Consider the following 19,891-nt stretch of genomic DNA (forward strand, 5'->3'; position numbering starts at 1 on the left):
TACCTCCCCCTATCCTAGCCTTCCCTCTGGCAATCACCATTCTGTTGTCTGTTACCATTAGTCTTTCTTTTATTTCTTTTCTTAATCCGTTCACCCTTCTCACCCAGCCCCCAACCCCCTCCCCTCTGACAAAGTATCTTCCTTCAGAAAAGTTTATTCAGTGTCCTTCATTCCTCTATTTTTTTCCTCCAAAAAAGCTACTATAATGCTTGGAGGCAGTTGTCTCTCATTGTACCTGCAATATGATGTATCTCCTCACATGTGCCCTTTATACTTCCCTGGGCATCTAATTTTTCTCTTAGAATTTCATTCCATTTTGTTTACCTACATCTTTGCCAGAAGCAGGTATAGGGTGTGAGTAATCCAGGAACATGGGGTTGAGAGGCATGTGCAGGGGCAGTTGCCCTGTCTGGCACTAGAAGAAAACAGTGGGAGAGGAGGAAGCAGAGAGGATCTAGGCTGCCTCTGACCCTGCGGCATCTGATGTGCCTGTTGGAAAGGGTAGAAACGAGAAGACAGAGCAGCAAACCCAAGATGGCAGCACCATCTCTGGAGCCTCCAGCAGAGCCAGGGTCCCTTCTGCATCTGTGGCAGCACTCCAGGGAGGGACAGACCCTTGGTAGATTGTCCTAGAGCTGCTCTAAGCTAAGGCCCAAAGGCTGAGAGCAGATGTCATGGTCGAGAATCCCTAGCAGAGCAGGCACAGCATGAGCCAGAACAGAGGCCTGGGAGTGGGGAGGTGGGGGAAAAGGGGAAGAGAAAATATCAGGAGTGGAGAGAGAGTTGGAGAGAAAGAAAGAGGGAAGGGACATGGAGGGAGGGGGAGAAAGGAAGAGAGACCAATAGGAAGAGTCTGACAGGAAGAAAGGCTGGAAGAAAGACACACAGAAATAAAGAAAGAAAGCTGAAGGGGGGAGCTTTAGAGACAAAAATGGGAAAAATGTTCTTCTACTATTATTTTCAGTGAAGCTTAAATACATCAGTGCTACCCTTATTATTGACTTTTCAGAACATATTAAACCAATAACGCTTGGTTCCAGTTCTTTTTGCTTACAGAGTAGAAAAGTGAAGATTGGCTGATGCAGACCCTGGCTTCTGGGGTCTGCTACATTGTGGATGAGGCACAAGAAATTCACACAGACTACCAAGTCCTGTGGAGGAAAAGGGACAGCATGGCTTTTCTCTCAAGAGGAGAAAAAGCCTGCGCCCTTGCCTTGACCAGCCTTTATTTCTTTTTCTGGGCATATCACATGATGGTCCTCATTCTGTCCAGGTTCACTTTAGGTGGTTACCTTTTACAGAAAACAAAGGAGACAGTGCCACTAATCACATCACAGAAGAAGGATATTTGCAAATGCAAAGGGAAAAGTGATTGAACTGGTTACACTCATCCTTGGAAGGTTTGGCATGGATTTTAGGAAGTTACAGTAAGCACTTGCTGTCTCAATTCAGGGTGAGGAAATTTTAACAAAAGCAAGTCTCAAAGCAGTCTAGGTACAATGCAGGCCTGATTCCCCATGGGAGAACCTGTCCATGGGCGTGGGTCCTGTGCATCCCCGAGTGGGAGCTGGGCCCACACCACACAGAATGGTCTCCTATAATTGGCTACTGTCAGACTGCATGTTCACAATCTTTTCAAAGGGAAAGTAGGCTTTGTGCTAATCTTTGGCCTTTAGTTGTAGCTAATTGCAGTCTTTTCCACATTCTATCTTAAAATCATTTCAAAGCCTGCCATCCAGGAAGTTGATACTCAGTTGTTTGTAAACTTCAAAGGGGGATTCTATGAAAGGATCACATAGCAACTGGCTATGTCTAGGGCCTCCTGGGTGCCAGGCCCAGCTGAGGTCCATCTCTGGCATCATATTATCTCCATCATGTGGATGAAGCCATGTAGAGGTGAGAATGGGGTGGGCTGTGAAGACCCTGTTCTTCCCACCTCATGGTGCTGTCCTCTGCAATATAATTCTTTAGGTTGCAATTTAGAAAGACATTACTATGCTGTTTCCAATTTTGTGTGGTTCTGCAGATATTTATCATCCGTTTCCTGCCCTTTTGCCTCTCTCTCTCAAAGATGCTGAGCTCAGGAGTGGCAGCCAGGATTTCCAGAAAATAGTGGAGGAGCCACAGGAACCTGTCACTCCAGAGGGCAGGGAAAGGAAAAGTATTCAGGTAACAGAGATCATTGTACCCATGCCTGGGACATGGGATAGTCCTAGGGGCTGCTTGGGTGGCCACAGTTATGGGTGGTTCTGGTGTTCAAGTTATTTGAGAAGTTCTAACTTCTGATACCAAAAAGGCCTGACTAGTACTGGGAGCAGTGAGGTGGAGGAAAAAGCAAGCCCAGAGGAAACAGACGTTTGTAATACACATAGTAGAGCCTCACTGCTGTCTTTAGGAATACAACTCAGAATGGAATTTCATCCCTTCTCTACCTTCCTTCTCACCCATTCCCTGATTTCAGGAGGCTGAGGTTGATAAAGCTGCTCACTTAAATCCAGTTAAAAAGCTCACACTTTCTGAAGAGACTTACATAGTATCCACATATTCAAATAATACAGCACTTTCCTTCCTTCCCAGTAGGACCCTGCAATTGGAAGCTGTGTGGACTACACAGATGTCCACAGAGATTCCTAGAGAGCTATTAGCTCCATTGTCCCGGCTTAGCCTCAGCAGGAGCCCTTCCCTTCTGCTGCCAGGGTGACATTGATAGCACTCTGCTTCTGTTGCTTCTGCAGCCCTTACCTAAAGAAAGAGACCTACACAAAAGGGGGCCATGGGCTCACTTATGGGCTGACATTGTCAGCCTGGTCCTTCGTCAGCACTGTGTATGGCCAGACTCCCAGGGTGCTTTTCACTACACAACTCCTTCAGCTTCTGGTGTTCCTGACTCCTCCATCCAGCTAGGCCTGGAACCTACTCCTGAACCCAGAATGGCAGACAAGTGTAGTGCCCATCTTGCTTTAATTTCTCCATTCCAGTCTTAGACAAAACAACATTCTCCTTGCCCATCAACTGATGCAAAGAAAATCTTGGGGAGAAGAAGGAGGGAGGACATTTATCTTAGCACTAGGCCACCTGGCTTATCCTCTCAATTTTTATATTGTCTCTATGGAAAATGCATTCTTATACTACAAACCACAAAAGGACCATTGGTAGCTGGTTAGATGTTATATTTCAAGTGCTGACTTAGTCTCTGTACAGAGGTTGAGCTCTTAAAATGGTCAGGCACTTTTCTTAGTGCTGGAAGATTAATCACAGATTAGACTTTGCTGTAAAAAAGATTAGCGAACTTAAAATAGAAATGAGAATTTAAAAAAAGATCAGTGTGTCAGTTAGCTGTGGGTTAACTTCAGGTATCTAATATGTATGTAATTGGAGTTCATTTAAAAAAGGGGAGAGAAAGGTTGGAACAAAAACATTTGAATAAGTAATAACTAAAAAAATTCTAAATTTTATGAAAACAACAAACCCATAGTCACAATCTCAACAAATAGCGAGCACAAGGAACATGAAGAAAAATATATCATACAATCATAATCAAATAGTGGAAAAATAATGATAAAGAGAAGTGCTTTAATTGGATGGTGGTTATTTTAGAAAAATCTATAGCTAACATCATACTTAATGGTAAAAGACTGAATACCTTCCACCAAGGTCACGAACCAAGCACGAATGTCCTCTCACCACTTCTATTCAAAATTGTACTAAAGGTTCAAGCCAATGTGAAAAGACGAGAAAAGAAATAAAAGGCATCTAGATTGAAAAAGAAGAATTAAGACTCTCTTTTATTTGAAGATAATCAGCTAGAATCTATAAAACAGCTACTAGAACTAATAAGTACTTGGCAAGTTGCTAAATATGCAAAATTAATATGCAATGAACAAATAGAAATTGAGATAAATATTATTTACAATAGTACAAATGTACAAAATACTTAGAGATAAATCTGACAAAAGATGTTTAAAATCTGTGCATACTGGAAAATACAAAATATTTCTGAGAGAATATAATAAGACTTAAATAATTGGAGAGATATCCTGATATTCCATTTTGATGGTTTTGAAGACTCAATATTGCCAAAATGTTAATTTTTTCCCAAATTGATTAATGCAATCCCTGTCAAAATTTCAGGAGAAATTTTTATAGAAATTGATTGATTGCAAAATTCATATGTAAATGGAAAGGACTTATGTAGCCAAACCAACTTTGGAAAAAGAACAAACTTGTAGGACTAATACTTCTGATTTCAAGACTTATTATAAATTTCTTGTAATTAAGACAGTGTAATAATGATGTCAAGGTCAACAAATAAATTAATGGAGCAGAACAGACGATCCATGTATAGACTCAGCATATAATTTATAATGATAAAAAGCAGATCATTGCTTGCATGGGATTGCAGACTGGCACAGGGTGGGAGGAGGGCACATAGAAACACAGGAGCTTTTAGGACTGATGTGTATATTCATTATTTTTATTGTGATATTTGTATGGGTGCATACATAAAGATCAAAACTTTTCAAAAGGTACACTTTAAATATATGGAGTTTACTATATGTCAGTTATACCTCACTAAAGCAATTTTAAAAACCTAGTGGAGCTTTCAGTTTGCACAGGAGAATAAAAGTATTTTATGTTAGTTATTATTATTAATATCTACAGAGAATTAGGAGTGCCAGCATTGTAAGCATCCATCTTACCTATTTATCCTGATTTTATTCTCATAACAACCTTATGAGGTAAGTGATGCTCTTAACTCCTTTACTCAGATGAGGAAACTGAGGGTCCATAACATTCTCACTGCCGCACAACCAGTAAGCATTAGAACCAGGATCTGAGTCCAAGCAGTTTGCTTCAAAGCTCAGGCTCTGAGCCACTCTGGGAGTTGATTAATTCCTATGTTTTGCCATTGTTGTTTGCAGGAAAAAATCACAGAAGAAGCCGCAATTGAGGAACCTTTACCAGTAGTCCAAAGTGGTACTACTAGTGAAATAGAGGTAGGGCTTGTGCAGGGCTTTGCGTGCTGTCTGGTTTGCCCCCACGTGGTTCACTCCTTGTCACTTGAGTCTGACCTTTTCTCCTCCAGGCTCCCTGAGTCTCTCTACAAGTTTACATCTGCCACCTCCTTTAGGGCTTACTCCACAAAATTCCCTTGATTAACTTTTACTTTACTGTGATTAATCCTCTATTCTGTCTTCTACAGCTCAGACCTAGAAGTTACAGTTTCTACATAAATTATTTACAAAGTTTTCAGTAATTAAGAGTTTTTCTCTTTTGTCCCATTGTCCACAGAGAAAACATTTTGTAGGGGCAAAACATTTGTAAGAATTTTTTGCAACTATATGTATCATATGTCCATACATATTCTCATACATACACTTAATATGTGTTATGTCATTCATCTGCATCCTTGGTTCTAGTAAGTGCTCCTTCCTGTGATAGATTCAGGCCAAGGGGTGGTAGCATCTTGCCAGTTGCTATCCCTGGGCACTTCCTCATCTTTGTTGGTTTTCCTTTACCCTGCACACACCTTCACACATGGTCCTTTGTTAAACTGTCTTTGTCCACTCCATTGGTATATAAGATCTGTTTCCTGCTGGAAACCTGAGGATTCAGGTAGAAATCAGCAGGGCTCTGTGGACCGTGATCTGGATTTTGAACTTTTCCTAAGTAGCAGAGGAAGGCTGTGAAGGTTTTAAGTGGGAGATTGATAATGATCAGACATGCTCATTCCTCAGTGATGAGCACAGTTCTAAACTTCCAGTGGATTCTCAAGTGTCTGTTATTGTTAGGTCAGCTGACTCAGAATGAATCAGCCCCAAAATCTACAGAGTCCTTGAAGGCGGAACAGGGAAGAGGAAATTGAGTCATCTCCATGGAGGTCCTGGGACAAATTCACTGAACATTAATCTCAGACACTTGAATTCTGAGGGAAGGGAGATTATTCTCCCCCGCCCCTTCAGAACTGAGCAATTAGGTCTTTACAAGGTCAGCTAGAGATAAAGATACCATTTAATTATTGTTAAACCTGACCTTGAGCAAAGTTTGGATGTGTAACAAAAATGGACTTACTACTTCCTCCAACTGAATCAAATGTACATACCTAGCAGTAGGCAGGCCTCACCCTTAGGGCAGAGTCTGCCCTCATGGACTAAGTGCGTGGAGGAGACAAGAATGCATGAATCCTGGAGCAGGATGTGCTGCTGGAAAGAGTGCACTAGGCAGGCACAGGGTCAATTTTCTGAATCTCACTTCAACATATACCGTGGGGCCCCTACCCATATGCTTCTGACAGTGCTCATTCCTCAGCTCCCTGAGAAGGAGGAGTTCAAGTGCCTGGTTTTTCTTTGCTGTTGTGCCTTCAGGCAGGTCAGAATCTTTAGGGGAGCAACCATCAGCTAATGACTGAAGTCAGCTAGAGAATCAGTGTCCCGATTCCTTTGCCTCTTAGGGGGGTACTTCATGGTCTGCAAGAGATCTTGGCGGAAATGAGTCCACAGTAGTAATCCACTCATTAAGCACTCTGTGTTGGTGTCCTTCCCTTCCTCACTTCACTTCCCTTTTCCCCTCACAGAATTTCCTGTTATTACTCCCCAAATAAAGTATGCTCTGAGTTTGCTTCTGGGGAAACCCACATTAAGGCATTTACTCCCCATGCTTTGGTAAAGTTAGACATACAGCAGAGGGGAGCAGTTTTCTCTTCAGGATTTCTGAAATGGTAACCATTCCTTTGGGAACCCAAACAAGGATGTGGTGAGCACACAGGACAGTCCTCACTGATTCAAAGTATGGGAACCCCAGAGGGCATCTGGGTCAACAAGGTGAATTGATTTCCCATGTTTATCTCCTTTTCCTTCTGGGGAAAAAAAGAACACTGAAGTGACAAATGATCGTGTAAAAGAATAAAAAGGGCCCATATTTACAAAGACTATGAGACTGGGAGAGGAGATGTTACAAGATGAATACTTTAAAATGTTTCAAGTGAAGAAAATCAATGGTGGAGTTTACACTGGTTTAGTACTGCTGAAAAGGTGAAACTTGGGACCTGGAGCTTCTGTGGAAGGTGGGGCAATGACTGGTCTGAAACATGGGGTCTTCTTGACTGTCTGCTCTGGAGGGTTGGGGGCATTAGATTCTTTGAAAACAGTACTTAACTTGTCATCTATCCCCCAAGTGAAACAACCAGATAACTATTCTTAAGAGAGATTGAACAGAAGCCTCTCCAAATTCAGGTTCAGATTCTACATATGAGGCTGTGTAAAGGGGGAACATAGAGAATAGAAGAATAAATGGAATTTTCTCTTTCAAATGGAGTAACCCCTGAACCTCTCCTCCTGGCATCTCATCCAAATGCCAAAATTCAGGTCTCTGTATTAGTGTTTTTTTATTGCTACTATAACAAATTACCCCAAACTTAGTGGCTTAAGATAACATAAATGTATTGACTTGCAGTTCTGAATGTCAGACACCCAAACAGGTCTTATTGTGCTAAGATCCAGGTGTAGCCAGGGCCCTATTCCTACTGGAGGCTCTAGGAGAGAATGTATTCCCTTGCCAGCTTCTAGAAACCACTTGCGTTCCTTGGCATGTAGCCCCTCTCTCCATCTTCAAAGCTAGTAGCATGACATTTTCCAATCTCTCTTTGATTCTGACCCTCCTGCCTTTCTCTTACAAGGAAGGATTCTTATGCTTTGTGCCTACCCAGATAATCTAAAATAATCTCCTTGTCTCAAAATCCTCAATTTAATAACATCTGCAAAGTCTCTTTTACCCTGTCAAGTAACATCAACAGGTTCTGGGGATTAGGCCATGCGCACATCTTTGGAGACCACCATTTTGCCTACCAAGTGCCTCATGTAGGTGATTGGAGGACTTAATTACCCTGGAAACCTGATAGGCCCACAGAAAAGCATCTAGATAATGTCCCTGGAGGTGATTGCCCAGTAAAATGCCAGGTCTGTACTTGATTCCCCCATGAAGTGCCTTGTTAGCTGTTGAGTCTTTTGCTACCTACCAAGCACAGTTGATTTTAGGAAGCTAGAAAAGTTCTTTAGTTATAAAAGGGCATAAATCATGAACAAAGAATACAATGAAAAGACCTGGAACTTAAACAGAAGCTGTAAAACAAGAATGCAGGTAGTGTAGCTGGCAGGTGAGCAAGGCTAGATTAGAGGAAGGGGAGAGAAGAAATGAAGTCATATACCTGTAATTTTTAGACCATAAGATGCACTTAGGTTTTAGAGGAGGAAAATAGGAAAAAAATTTTTGAATAAAAAAATGTGGTAAAATATTTAATAACATAATGTTTCACCAATGTAAATATAAACAGAACTCAAAAGCAGCATTAACAACCATTATTCCTCCCAAATTTGGGGTGTGTGTGTCTTATAGTCCAAAATATATGGTATTATCTCAAATGCTTGGTTGTTTGGAAAATAATATTGACAAACACGTAACAAATCTGACAAAGCACATGAAAAAAATTAGGAAACCAAGAGAATGAAAACAAAGTACACAGATGAGAACACAGTTATATCACACTTCTTTCTCCAGTAATAGTGATACCTACATATTCGTAATAATGTAAATACTTAGTTTTAACCATGAATTGTGCTATAATTATGTTGAAGAATGAGGAGATAAGATATGGGGAAGAGGGTAGTATAAGGGGGTTACGCCAGAAAGGAATTTCAAACACTGATCAATTAAGAAATAACAGCATAAGCACATATTCAAAAATATAGAGATAAATAGCAAAAGAAATGAGAAAGGTGAAAGTGCTAGCCAATGGGGAGAGTAGCTTGGGGGTGAGGGGGCTCCTGATTTTTCTTTTTAAGTTTTTAGTGCAAGTATTATTTTAAGTTTTACTATATGCATGTATTACTTTGATTTAAAATAACTCCAAGAAGGATCTCAGAAAGAATCATTTTCCTGTATTTGAGCTATAACATCTTCTTAGATACCCCTAAAAAGAGGTCAAAAGGACTCAGTGCTAAGTTCCCTGGTGGCTCTGGGCAGTTGGACCTCCTGGACTCCACCTTACTACCACCTGAATAGTCCCAAGATCCAAAAATTCTTGTAGCACAAACTCACAATGAAAACACTTTTGGGGACAGATGTATTTTATTTATGGAATTAACATGTATATAATACTACTATGTTTTAACCTCTACCAGTGATGCAGTTAAAATATGCTTCCTATATCAAAAGCCAACTGAAACCATTCTTTTTTTTTACCTTTATGGGAGAACTTGTTTCAGTCCTTTTTATAAATTTTTAATATCTTATTAAGAACATCTCTTTAAAACTAGGCCTGGCTCAGGATAATTTGTTTCAGGTAATATAGTTGCATTTGTCCTAGAAATGTAGAGATGATGTAATCACTAATCCATTAAATTGCAGAAAATAAATAGGATTCCCATGTGGTTCCTCCTCTCTCCTTGCTCTAGGACTTGGGAAATCCTGGTCAAGTCCTAGATACTGAACATACCAATTACTGTGTCAGTGATATGAGCTCAGCATCCATCTCACTGCCTGAGGAGACCAATTACTTCCGCCCCATCTACATGGGAGCCTCTTCTGCTTTTTGTATTCAGCTGTTTTGTATTGATGAGAAACATGAAGCAAGGCAAGTATTGATCCCCAGGTTGTCTGTTATGGTAAGACACTTATGGTGTTGATGGCCCAACATTTTAATATTTCAAAGCCAGTGGTTTCCAAACCTAGCCACACATCCTAATCTCCTGGAAAGCTTTTTTAAAAGCATAGGTTCCTTGACCCCATTCCTAGAGATTCCAGTCCATAAAATTTGAGTAGGCTCATAGCAGTGGGATCTCCAGGGTCTGGATCACCTATATCACAGTTGGGGATATGGAAAATTATCACTTATGTAACCATGTGCTGCTCCCCATTCTCTAAAGTTGTCATTTTGGAGAAACTTTGGATTTAGGTACTACTTGTCTGGAGGTTTTGTTTTTGTTGTTGTTATTGCAAGTAACAGAAAATTCAACTCAATCTAGATTTGAGAAAGTGGAATAATTGCCTTACATAACAAAGGGTAAGTCCAGTGTCAGGATTGATTTTCAGTATGGCTTGATTGAGGACTTATGTAACCCAATCAAGGACCAAATTTCTCACCTCCCAGCTCTGGTCCTCTTCTGCTGGCCCTATCCTCACAGCATTGTCTCCATCTGGGGCTAAAAGTGGACTGTAGGCTCAGGCTCTGCACCAAAAACTCATGAGGAAAACACTCTGGTTTGGGCTTAGCTTTCCAGCCAAAGCCCCACTGGGTCTGATCAGGCTGTGTGCTCATCTTTGATCTGATGTCAGGGGCCACGCTAAACAGCTTAGTTCCTTACCTCATGCTCCCTGCAGGATCTGGTGCTAAAGCTTCACCCAAAAGTAATCTGAGAAAGGGTTAGTGGGACACCAAACAACAATCTAGGGCAGCTGCTGGAAGGAGTCATGGTGGCAATGCAGATGACTGAACCATCCCACTTCCTGTCCCTCTAGAATACCTATTTGTTCAGTACTTGCTGCCCCTTGTAGTTTGAACATGAATCCCTGCCCTCAGTGCCTAGATTTCACACCTTCTTCAGGGTGCCCACATACTCCACCATTTTTTCCCCAGCCAATCTTAAAGAGGAATAAACTGGCCCATTTGATATACTGAAATGCTTTGGAGCATCTTTTAGGTGACCAAGAGCACCACTGGAAATTTCATTTTAGAGGATGTATTTAAACACATTTCCAGTCTCCTAGCCTTACTTAGAACTATGTTTTACTTATACTTTTTTCCTCTTAAATTTTAAATTTCTTTGGACATCTGGAAGGTTGAAAAAGGAAATCCTTTAAATTTAATTATAGCATAGACATTTAAAAGGCCTATAAATCCTTCTAAATTTGTTGTGTATTATTGCTTTCCCCTGTGCATTCAGATATGATTGTGTTTGGAATGTGATTTTTGAATTTTCAGACAGAAATTCAGTGACCCACTATGGTTTGCCTGTGAATATACATCTGCAGCTAGTGTATATCTTTTGCATATAGAAAAGATCAGAGTAGCTTATAATATGCCCACATCTGCCCCTCCTCCTCTTCTTTTCTAAAGAGGCAGGGAGGGATCATGTTCACAGAGTGACTGTTTTGCTTTTTGAATGTGCAGAGATTTTTAATTGCAATAATAGTGCCTTCAGTTTTAGAAAAATACTTTATTACAAATGTTTGAAGCTTGTGACTTCTGCAACTAATTAAGGTTCAGCCAGACACAGATTCTGACTAGTGGTTGGCTAATCACTGCCTGAGGGGGAGAAAGTGGTAAAAAATCTTAAATATATACTGAACTGATTTGCTTGCAGGTCAGTGACAATGTCTGATGTTTTTACAGGTCATTGGACTTTATGGATTTTGTTTTCAGTCTCTTTCCTGTAAGTACTTGCTGAATTTTAAGTAACATAATTGGTTTCGTAAGCTAGAAAAGTGAAATGCCATATTCATTGTCCAGACATTTAAAATGCTATGAATGTAGGGGTTTCATCTGATTCTGTGTTCTGATAATAAGGATGACTGACATGTCATGTACTCTTAAAAATAGAAAATATTGTCATTTTTGTTAACTTTTTAAATCATGCTGTTTTAATAGCTTTCTTTCAATGCATAATTTCTTTTTGATATAGCTCCCCCCAGGCAAACATCCATGTACAAATAAGATACTCCATTTCAGGGAGTCCTGGCCTCTTTCTCCACTTTTGTTTCATTTTTGTCAAGGGATAGAGATCTAACTAACCTTTTATCAGGGTATTGGAAGGAAGAAAGTGGGGAAGAGAGGTAACTGAAGAATAGAACGAGTTTTTATAAAAGCTTTTTCCATGTTGGCCTGTCAGTTAACAACTGTACTTCTTCAGTTGGCTAAATTAATAGCACAGTATCTACTTCTTTTTTTAAAATTTTATTTTAATCATTGTCCAAGAACAGTTTTCTCCCTTTTACTCCCATTCCAGCCCACCCAACCAACCCTTCCCACTTCCCTCCCATTACCATCCTCCCCCTAGCTTTTGTCCATGTGTCCTTTAAATTTGTTCCTGTAAACCCTTCCCATTCTCCCATGAAATTTCCTCTTCTCTCCCCTCTGGTCGCTGTCAGTCTGTCTCCTATTTCAGTGTCTTTGGTTATATTTTGCTTGTTTCTTTGTTTTGTTGTTTAGGTTCCTGTTAAAGGTGAGATCATATGGTATTTGTCTTTCACTGCCTGGCTTGTTTCACTTAGCATAATGCTTTCCAGCTCCATCCATGCTGTTGCAAAGGGTAGGAGCTCCTTCTTTCTTTCTGCTGCATAGATTCCATTGTGTAAATGTACCATAGTTTTTTGATCCATTCATTTACTGATGGGCATCTAGGTTGCTTCCAGCATCTAGCTATTGTAAATTGTGCTGCTATGAACATCGGGGTGCAAAGGTTCTATTGTATTGGTGTTTTAGTGTTCTTAGGATATAGTCCCAGCAGTGGAATTGCAGGGTCAAAAGGCAGATCCATTTTTAGTTTTCTGAGGAAGTTCTATACTGCTTTCCATAGTGGTTGTACCAGTCTGCAGTCCCACCAGCAGTGCACTAGGGTCCCCTTTTCTTCACAACCTCTCCAACACTTGTTGTTTGTTGCTTTGTTTATGATGGCCATTCTGACTGGTGTGAAATGGTATCTCATTGTGGTTTTAATTTGCATCTCTCTGATAGCTAGAGATATTGAACATTGTTTCATGTGTCTTTGGATCTTCTGTATGTCCTCCTTGGAGAAGTGTCTGTTCAAGTCCTTTGCCCATGTTTTAATTGGATTGTTTGTCTTCTTAGAGTGTAGTCGTGTAAGTTCTTTATATATTTTGGAGATTAGACCCTTGTCTGAGGTATCATTGGCAAATATGTTTTCCCATACAGTTGGTTCTCTTTTTATTTTGATACTGTTTTCTTTAGCTGTGCAAAAGCTTTTTATTTTGAGGAGGTCCCATTTGTTTATTCTTTCCTTTACGTCCATTGCTCTAGGGGACATGTCAGTAAAAAAGTTTCTGCATGAAATATCTGAGATTTTCCTACCTACGTTCTCCTCTAGGACTTTAATGGTGTCATGGATTATATTTAAGTCTTTTATCTACCTTGAATTTATTTTTGTGTATGGTGTAAGTTGGTGCTCTAATTTCATTTTTTTTGCACGTGGCTGTCCAGTTCTCCCAACACCATTTGTTGAAGAAGTTATTTTTATTCCATTTTATGTTGCTGCTTCCTTTGTCAAATATTACCTGACCATAGAGACCTGGGTTTATCTCTGGGCTCTCTGTTCTGTTCCATTGGTCCATGTTCCTGTTTTTATGCCAGTACCAGGCTGTTTTGATTACAGTGGACTTGTAGTATAGTTTAGTGTCAACTATTGTGATCCCTCCTACTTTACTCTTCTTTCTCAAAATTGCAGCAGCTATTCAGGGTTGTTTATGGTTCCATTTAAATTTTTGAAGTGTTTGTTCTATGTCTGTGAAATAAGCCATTGGTACTTTAATAGGTATTGCATTGAATGTGTCAATTTTGGGGGGTAGTATGGACATGTTGATGATATTAATTCTTCCAATCCATGAACACGGTATATGTTTCCATTTGTTTGTGTCTTCCTTGATTTCTTTCCTGAGTGTTATGTAGTTTTTTGAATAAAGGTCTTTTACCTCTTTGGTTAGGTTTATTCCTAGGTATTTTATTTTTCTTTTTGCTATTTCAAATGGCATTTTTTTCTTGATTTCTGCTTCTGCTGTTTCATTGTTGGTGTACAGAAATGCCTTTGATTTCTGGATATTGACTCTGTATCCTGCTGTTTTGCCAAATTCATTTATTAGGTCAAGCAGGTTTTTGGTGGAGTCTATAGGATTTTCTATGTATACTATCATGTCATCTGCAAACACTGACAGTTTTGTTTCCTCCTTTCTGATTTGGATGCCTTTTATTTCTTTTTCTTGTCTGATCGCCGTGGCTAAAACTCCCAGTACTAAATTGAATAGAAGTGGTGAAAGTGGACATCCTTGTCTTGTTCCTGATCTTAGTGGAAAAGATTTTAATTTTTGCCCATTGAGTATGATGTTCGCTGTAGGTCTCTCATATATGGCCTTTATTATGTTGAGGAATGTTCCCTCTATTCCCACTTTGCAGAGTGTTTTTATCATAAATGGGTGCTGTACCTTATCAAATGCTTTTTCTACATCTATTGATGTGATCATGTGGTTTTTGTCTTTGCTGTTGTTTATGTGATGTATTATATTTACTGATTTGCGAATATTGTACCATCCTTGCATCCCTGGAATGAATCCCACTTGGTCATGGTGTATGATCTTTTTAATGTACTGTTGGATGCGGTTTGCCAGTATTTTGTTGAGGATTTTAGTGTCAATGTTCATCAGCGATATTGGCCTGAAGTTTTCTTTCTTTGTTGTGTCTTTATCTGGTTTTGGAATTAGAATGATGTTGGCCTCATAAAACGAGTTTGGGAGACTCCCATCTTTTTGGATATTTTGGAATAGTCTGTGAAGGATAGGGGTTAGCTCTTCCTTAAATGCTTTGTGGAATTCTCCTGTGAAACCATCTGGTTCAGGGATTTTGTGTGTTGGGAGTTTTTTGATTACTGCTTCAATTTCTTTTGCTGTTATTGGTTTGTTCTGGCTTTCTGCTTCTTTTTTATTGAGTTTTGTAAGATTACATTTTTCTAGAAACTTGTCCATTTCATCTAGGTTTTCAAATTTCTTGGCGTACCGTTCTTCCTAGTAATTTCTTATAATCCTTTGTATTTCTGAGGTATCTGTTGTAATCTCTCCTCTTTCATTTCTGATTGTGTTTATTTGGGTCTTCTCTCTTTTTTTTCTTGATGAGTCTGCTTAAAGGCTTGTCGATTTTGTTTATCTTTTCAAAGAACCAGCTCTTGGATTCATTGATCCTTAGAATTGTGCTTTTAGTCTCTATGTCATTTAATTCTGCTCTGATCTTGGATATTTCCTTCTTTCTGTTTGCTCTGGGCTGTCTTTGTTGTTGTTCCTCGAGTTCTTGTAGATGTAGGGTTAGGTTGTTTGTTTGGAATGTTTCTAACTTTTTTAGGTGGGCCTGTGTCGCTATGAACTTCCCTCTCAGGACTACCTTGGCTGTGTCCCATAAGTTTTGGGTTGTTGTGAGTTCATTTTCATTTGTTTCGAGAAACCTTTTGATTTCTCCCCTAATATCATTCTTGACCCATTCATTGTTTAATAGCATGCTATTTAATCTCCATGATTTGTAGTGTTTTGGGTTTTTTTTTCCTTCAAGTTGGTTTCTAGCTTCAGTCCCTTGTGGTCCGAGAAAATGCTTGGTATGATTTCAAATTTTTTGAAATTGTTGAGGCTTGGTTTGTGTCCTATCCTGTGGTCAATGTTTGAAAATATTCCATGTACATTTGAAAACAATGTGTATTTAGCATCTTTGGGATGGAGGGTTCTGTATTTATCAGTAAAGCCCATTTTATCTAGGGTATTGTTCAATGCCACAATATCTTTGTTGATATTTTGTTTGGAAGATTTTTCCATTTTTGATAGTGTGGTGTTAAAATCCCCCACAATATTTGTGTTGCTGTCAATATCTTTCTTGAAGTCCTCTAAGATTTTCTTTATGTATTTGGGTGCTCTTATGTTGGGTGCATATATATTTACAATATTTATGTCTTCTTGATGGATTCTTCCCTTGAGTATTATGAAATGACCTTCTGGGTCTCTCTTTATGGCCCTTTTTTGGAAGTCTATTTTGTCAGATATGAGTATTGCTACCTCGGCTTTTTTTTCCTGTCCATTTGCTTGGAAAATTTGTTTCCAGCCCTTCACTTTCAGCCTGTGTAGGTCTTTTATCCTGAGGTGGGTCTCTTGTAGGCAGCATATGTGTGGGTCATGTTTTCTTATCCAATCAGCTATTCTATGTCTTTTGATTGGAGCATTTAATCCATTTACATTTAAGGTTATTATTGATAGGTACTTATTCATTGCCTTTTATGTACATGTGTTCCTCTCTCACTCTCTCTTTTCCTTTCTTTCCTTAAAGCACTCCCTTTAGCATCTCTTGAAGAGCTGGTTTAGTGGAGGTGTATTCTTTAGACCCCTTTTTTCTGAGCAGCTCCTTATTTGGCCTTCTATCTTGATTGAGAACCTTACTGGGTAAAGTAGCCTGGGTTGCAGACCTCTGGTTCTCATTACTTGGAATATTTCTTGCCATTCTCCTCTGGCTTGGAGCGTTTCCATTGAGAAGTCAGCAGCTAACCTTATTGGGGCTCCCTTGTATGTTACTTCCTGTTTCTCCCCTGTTTGTCGCCTTTAAGGTTCTCCCTTTGTCTTGAAATTTTGCCATTTTAATTATGATGTGTCTTGAGGTGGGTCTCTTTGGGTTCCTCTTGATTGGGACTCTCTGTGTTTCCTGGATTTGTGTGACTTTTTCTCTCATCAAATTAGGGAAGTTTTCCATCATTACTTTTTCAAATAGGTTTTCTATCCCTTGCTCTTCTTCTTCTCCTGGTATCCCTATTATATGGATATTATTACATTTCATATTTTCTTGCATTTCTCTTAATCCCTCTTCATTCTTTCTGAGCCTCTTTTTCTTTTCTTGCTCTTTCTGGGTGTTTTCTTCTACTTTGTCCTCTAGCTCACTGATCTGATCTTCTGCTTCATCGATCCTGCTTTTCATTCCTTCTACTGTTTTTCAGTTCCGAAATTGTATTCTTCATTTCCTCTTGGCCCTTGCTGAGAGTTTCTATTTCCTTTTTCATGGTGATGTAGTTTTCAGTGAGTTCATTGTAGCTTCCCTTTAGTTTCTGGGAGCTCATTTTGAGCTCATTGAGCTTCCTGATGATCATTGCTTTGAACTCAATATCTGATAGTTGAATTGCCTCTATTTCATTTAGCATTCTTTCTGAGGCTTCCTCCTTTCATTTGGGGATTGTTTCTTTGTCTTCCCATTGTTTGTGAGACTCTTGTTAGCCTCAGCTTCTTAAATTGATCTGTTCTGGCTCCCTGGGTTTGTGGTGTGAACTTCTGTGGTAGAATAGCAGTGAGTTTCAGTGGTGCAGTTTCCTTGATCTCCCAAGCTCACTGGTCTTGGGCTGTCATTTAAGTTGGCTTTGTGTTTGCCTTTGGGTTTTGATTGTTGTTGAGTCTTTCTTTGGTGGTTCCTTCCCACCAGCTGGTTAAATGAGGGTCACTCTGTCCACCACCTCCTGTATTTTGTTGTGCTCGTCAGGGCAGGTTGTGTTGAAGCTGGTTCTTCCATGTGTATAAGGTTTAAAGAATTCTCTCTTGCTCTTGTTCAGTTGTTTGTATTGGGTACTGTCTCTACTATTTAGTTGTATTTCCAGATAGGTTCTGGATTGAGGTTTGTGTGGTTTCCACTCCCTTCTTCACCTTCTTCTGTTGTTTTCTGTTAGTGGTTCCTTTCTTGTTGTGTTTCCTCTTCCACTGGGTATCCTAGTGTTTACCACCTCCACCTATTCTTTTTTGTCATCAATTGGAGGGTGAAGGCAAAATGGTTTAAGACAGCAACAGAGAATTCTATGATATTTACAGTAGTAGCAAGTAGGGAAGAGATAGGAGATCGTTTGACTATGTATGGTGTTAACCGTGATCTTCCACCCAGCTAGCTGATTTTTAGAAAGGATGGGAAGAAGATAAGACTCTTGTTGGGGAAGGAAGGATTGTGAGTTGGATCTATAAAGCAGGGAGGTTGTGGAGGTCAGATTCTGAGGTAAGGTGAGAGAAAAGGATAGTAAATAGGTGTAGTGTGTGAAAGAATAGACTTAACCACTACAGTAATAGAGTTGAGGAAACTTTGAAATGGGCTAAGATCTGGGGGGGGTGTTGTGAAGTAATTACAATTGCATGGAACATCAGTTATTTACAATAATATTATGGCAACAATCATATGATGGAATCTATGAGATCTAGGTAACAAGAATAGGGAGTACAGAACCTGGAGTAGTGTGCTAATGGGACACAGGTGAGTTAAAGGACAGTAGATTAGCAATACTGTATGGAAAGAGATATCAGGGAAAAGCTGATATCTCAGATAATACAATATATCCCCTGTCAGATAATACAATATATCCAGCCTAGCAGAGCAGACTATACAAAAAGAAGAGGGATACCAAAATACTATTTAAAAAGATGTAGGAATACTGGAGAAATAATAATAATACAAATATGCAATAACTTGCAGATTCTCTGTAATAGCAGAGTGAAATTTATCTCACTGTCCCAGCTGTTGTGATGCCCCTTCTTTGGGTTCAACTTTGATCTTTTCACAGATCCAGGATTTTGTCTCACTTGTTGCAGCACTCTTCTTAGGGTCCGGTTTTTCGGTTCCACCACAATCCTTGGTCCCCTATTTTCACAAATGCTGAAGTATGTTGGTTGCTTGCTTCTCTACTCCATAGATCGGTCCGGATTTTCTCCCCTGAGCAGAGGGAAGCCGAATCTGCTCCTTCCTACTCCGACGCCATCTTAGCCCCACACCCCCACTTCTTTATTTTGCCCAAATATTCTTTATCCTGAGGCAAAAAATAAATACAGTTTAATTATTTTACCTGAAAGGTATGTGATTATAGATTGTATTTCCCCATTTTTAGTATAACAAAGTCTTGCCATAATGTTTTCTATCATATTTTTTGAGTTAATATTAAGGCATTTTGAAGCTCATAAAGCAATGGAGATTACCCTAAAACAGGATTAACACTGTTGATTTCCCTCAGAGATGCCGCAAAGTCATTCCACTAAGTTTATTTATTTCTATTTTGAATAACATGTAAAGGCAGATTTTCAGCATTACAAAAGCAATGCTGGATTAAAAAGTTAAAAGACATGTTTATTTTAAATTTGATTTTATTTCAGGATATGGGGAAACAGAAACAAGATACCTTCATTATGTCATTCATAGAACTTCAGGTTCAAGTCAAAGCAACTCATTATAGTTTCCTTCTCCCAGAGGAAGCCCACTAGGACTTGGAAACCAGTCCTTATTTTCAGCTCCTAGTATTCAATAACTTGATATTAAAGTCCCCAAAAGGAATTGTGTTACTTTGCTAGAAAAAAGGAAGATTAGGTCAAACAATGGCTCATGACTTTGGGTTGCACAAATGTCACCAGGGTTTTACATTAGCACAGGTAATACCTTCATAGGGTTCAGGAAAAGGCCAGATCCCAAAGGGGCAAATTAGCTTTGGGAAGAACAGGCTGCTTCTGCAGGCACCTGGCAGAGGGTTAAGTGGAATGTGTGGAGCACAGACAACCTAGGGTACCAGTGTCCGACACACAATGAAATCAATCCAAATAAGTAGTTATTCTAAATGTTCCATCAGCCACATTAAAAAAAATAAAAAGACACAGGTGAACTCCAACTTAATAATATATTATATTTAACTCAATATGTCCAAAATTTAATCATTTCAACATGCAATCAGAATGAAAAATTATTAGTGAGATATTTTACACTCTTATTCTGTTTTTGAAATCCAATGTGTACTTTAAACTTATAGTTTATATCAATACAATCAGTAACTTTTCATCAGTTGATCTGCATTTATATTTTCTTTTTATTCTATTTTATTGTTTATGCTATTACAGTTGTCCCCAGTTTCTCTCTCTTTGACCTCCTCCACCCAGCCCGCATCCCTACCTTCAAGCAATCCCCTCATTGTTGTCCATGTTCATGGGTCATACATGTATGTTCTTAGGCTAATCCATTCACCATCTATCTTTCATCTGGTCCCCACTCCCCCTCTGGCAGCTGTCAGTTAATTCCATGTAACTGTCCTCCTGTTCCTATTTTATTTGTTAGTATATTTTGTGCATTACATTCTACATATAACTG

At 39.3% G+C, this 19,891-nt stretch overlaps 1 protein-coding gene across 1 annotated transcript in view; it reads left to right on the forward strand.

Annotated features, from left to right (window-relative positions):
- Nucleotides 1-19,891, forward strand: part of CFAP61 (cilia and flagella associated protein 61) — a 418,587-nt gene that overhangs the window by 174,444 nt on the left and 224,252 nt on the right. The window contains exons 9-12 of the mRNA XM_045833360.1: nt 2,072-2,169; nt 4,923-4,997; nt 9,450-9,628; nt 11,387-11,426. Of these exons, the coding sequence (XP_045689316.1) occupies nt 2,072-2,169; nt 4,923-4,997; nt 9,450-9,628; nt 11,387-11,426 (392 nt within the window). The remainder of the gene's footprint in view (nt 1-2,071; nt 2,170-4,922; nt 4,998-9,449; nt 9,629-11,386; nt 11,427-19,891) is intronic.

Source organism: Phyllostomus hastatus, unplaced genomic scaffold, assembly GCF_019186645.2.
Source record: "Phyllostomus hastatus isolate PE091 unplaced genomic scaffold, TTU_PhHast_1.1 phas_contig_17, whole genome shotgun sequence".
NCBI lineage: Eukaryota > Metazoa > Chordata > Mammalia > Chiroptera > Phyllostomidae > Phyllostomus > Phyllostomus hastatus.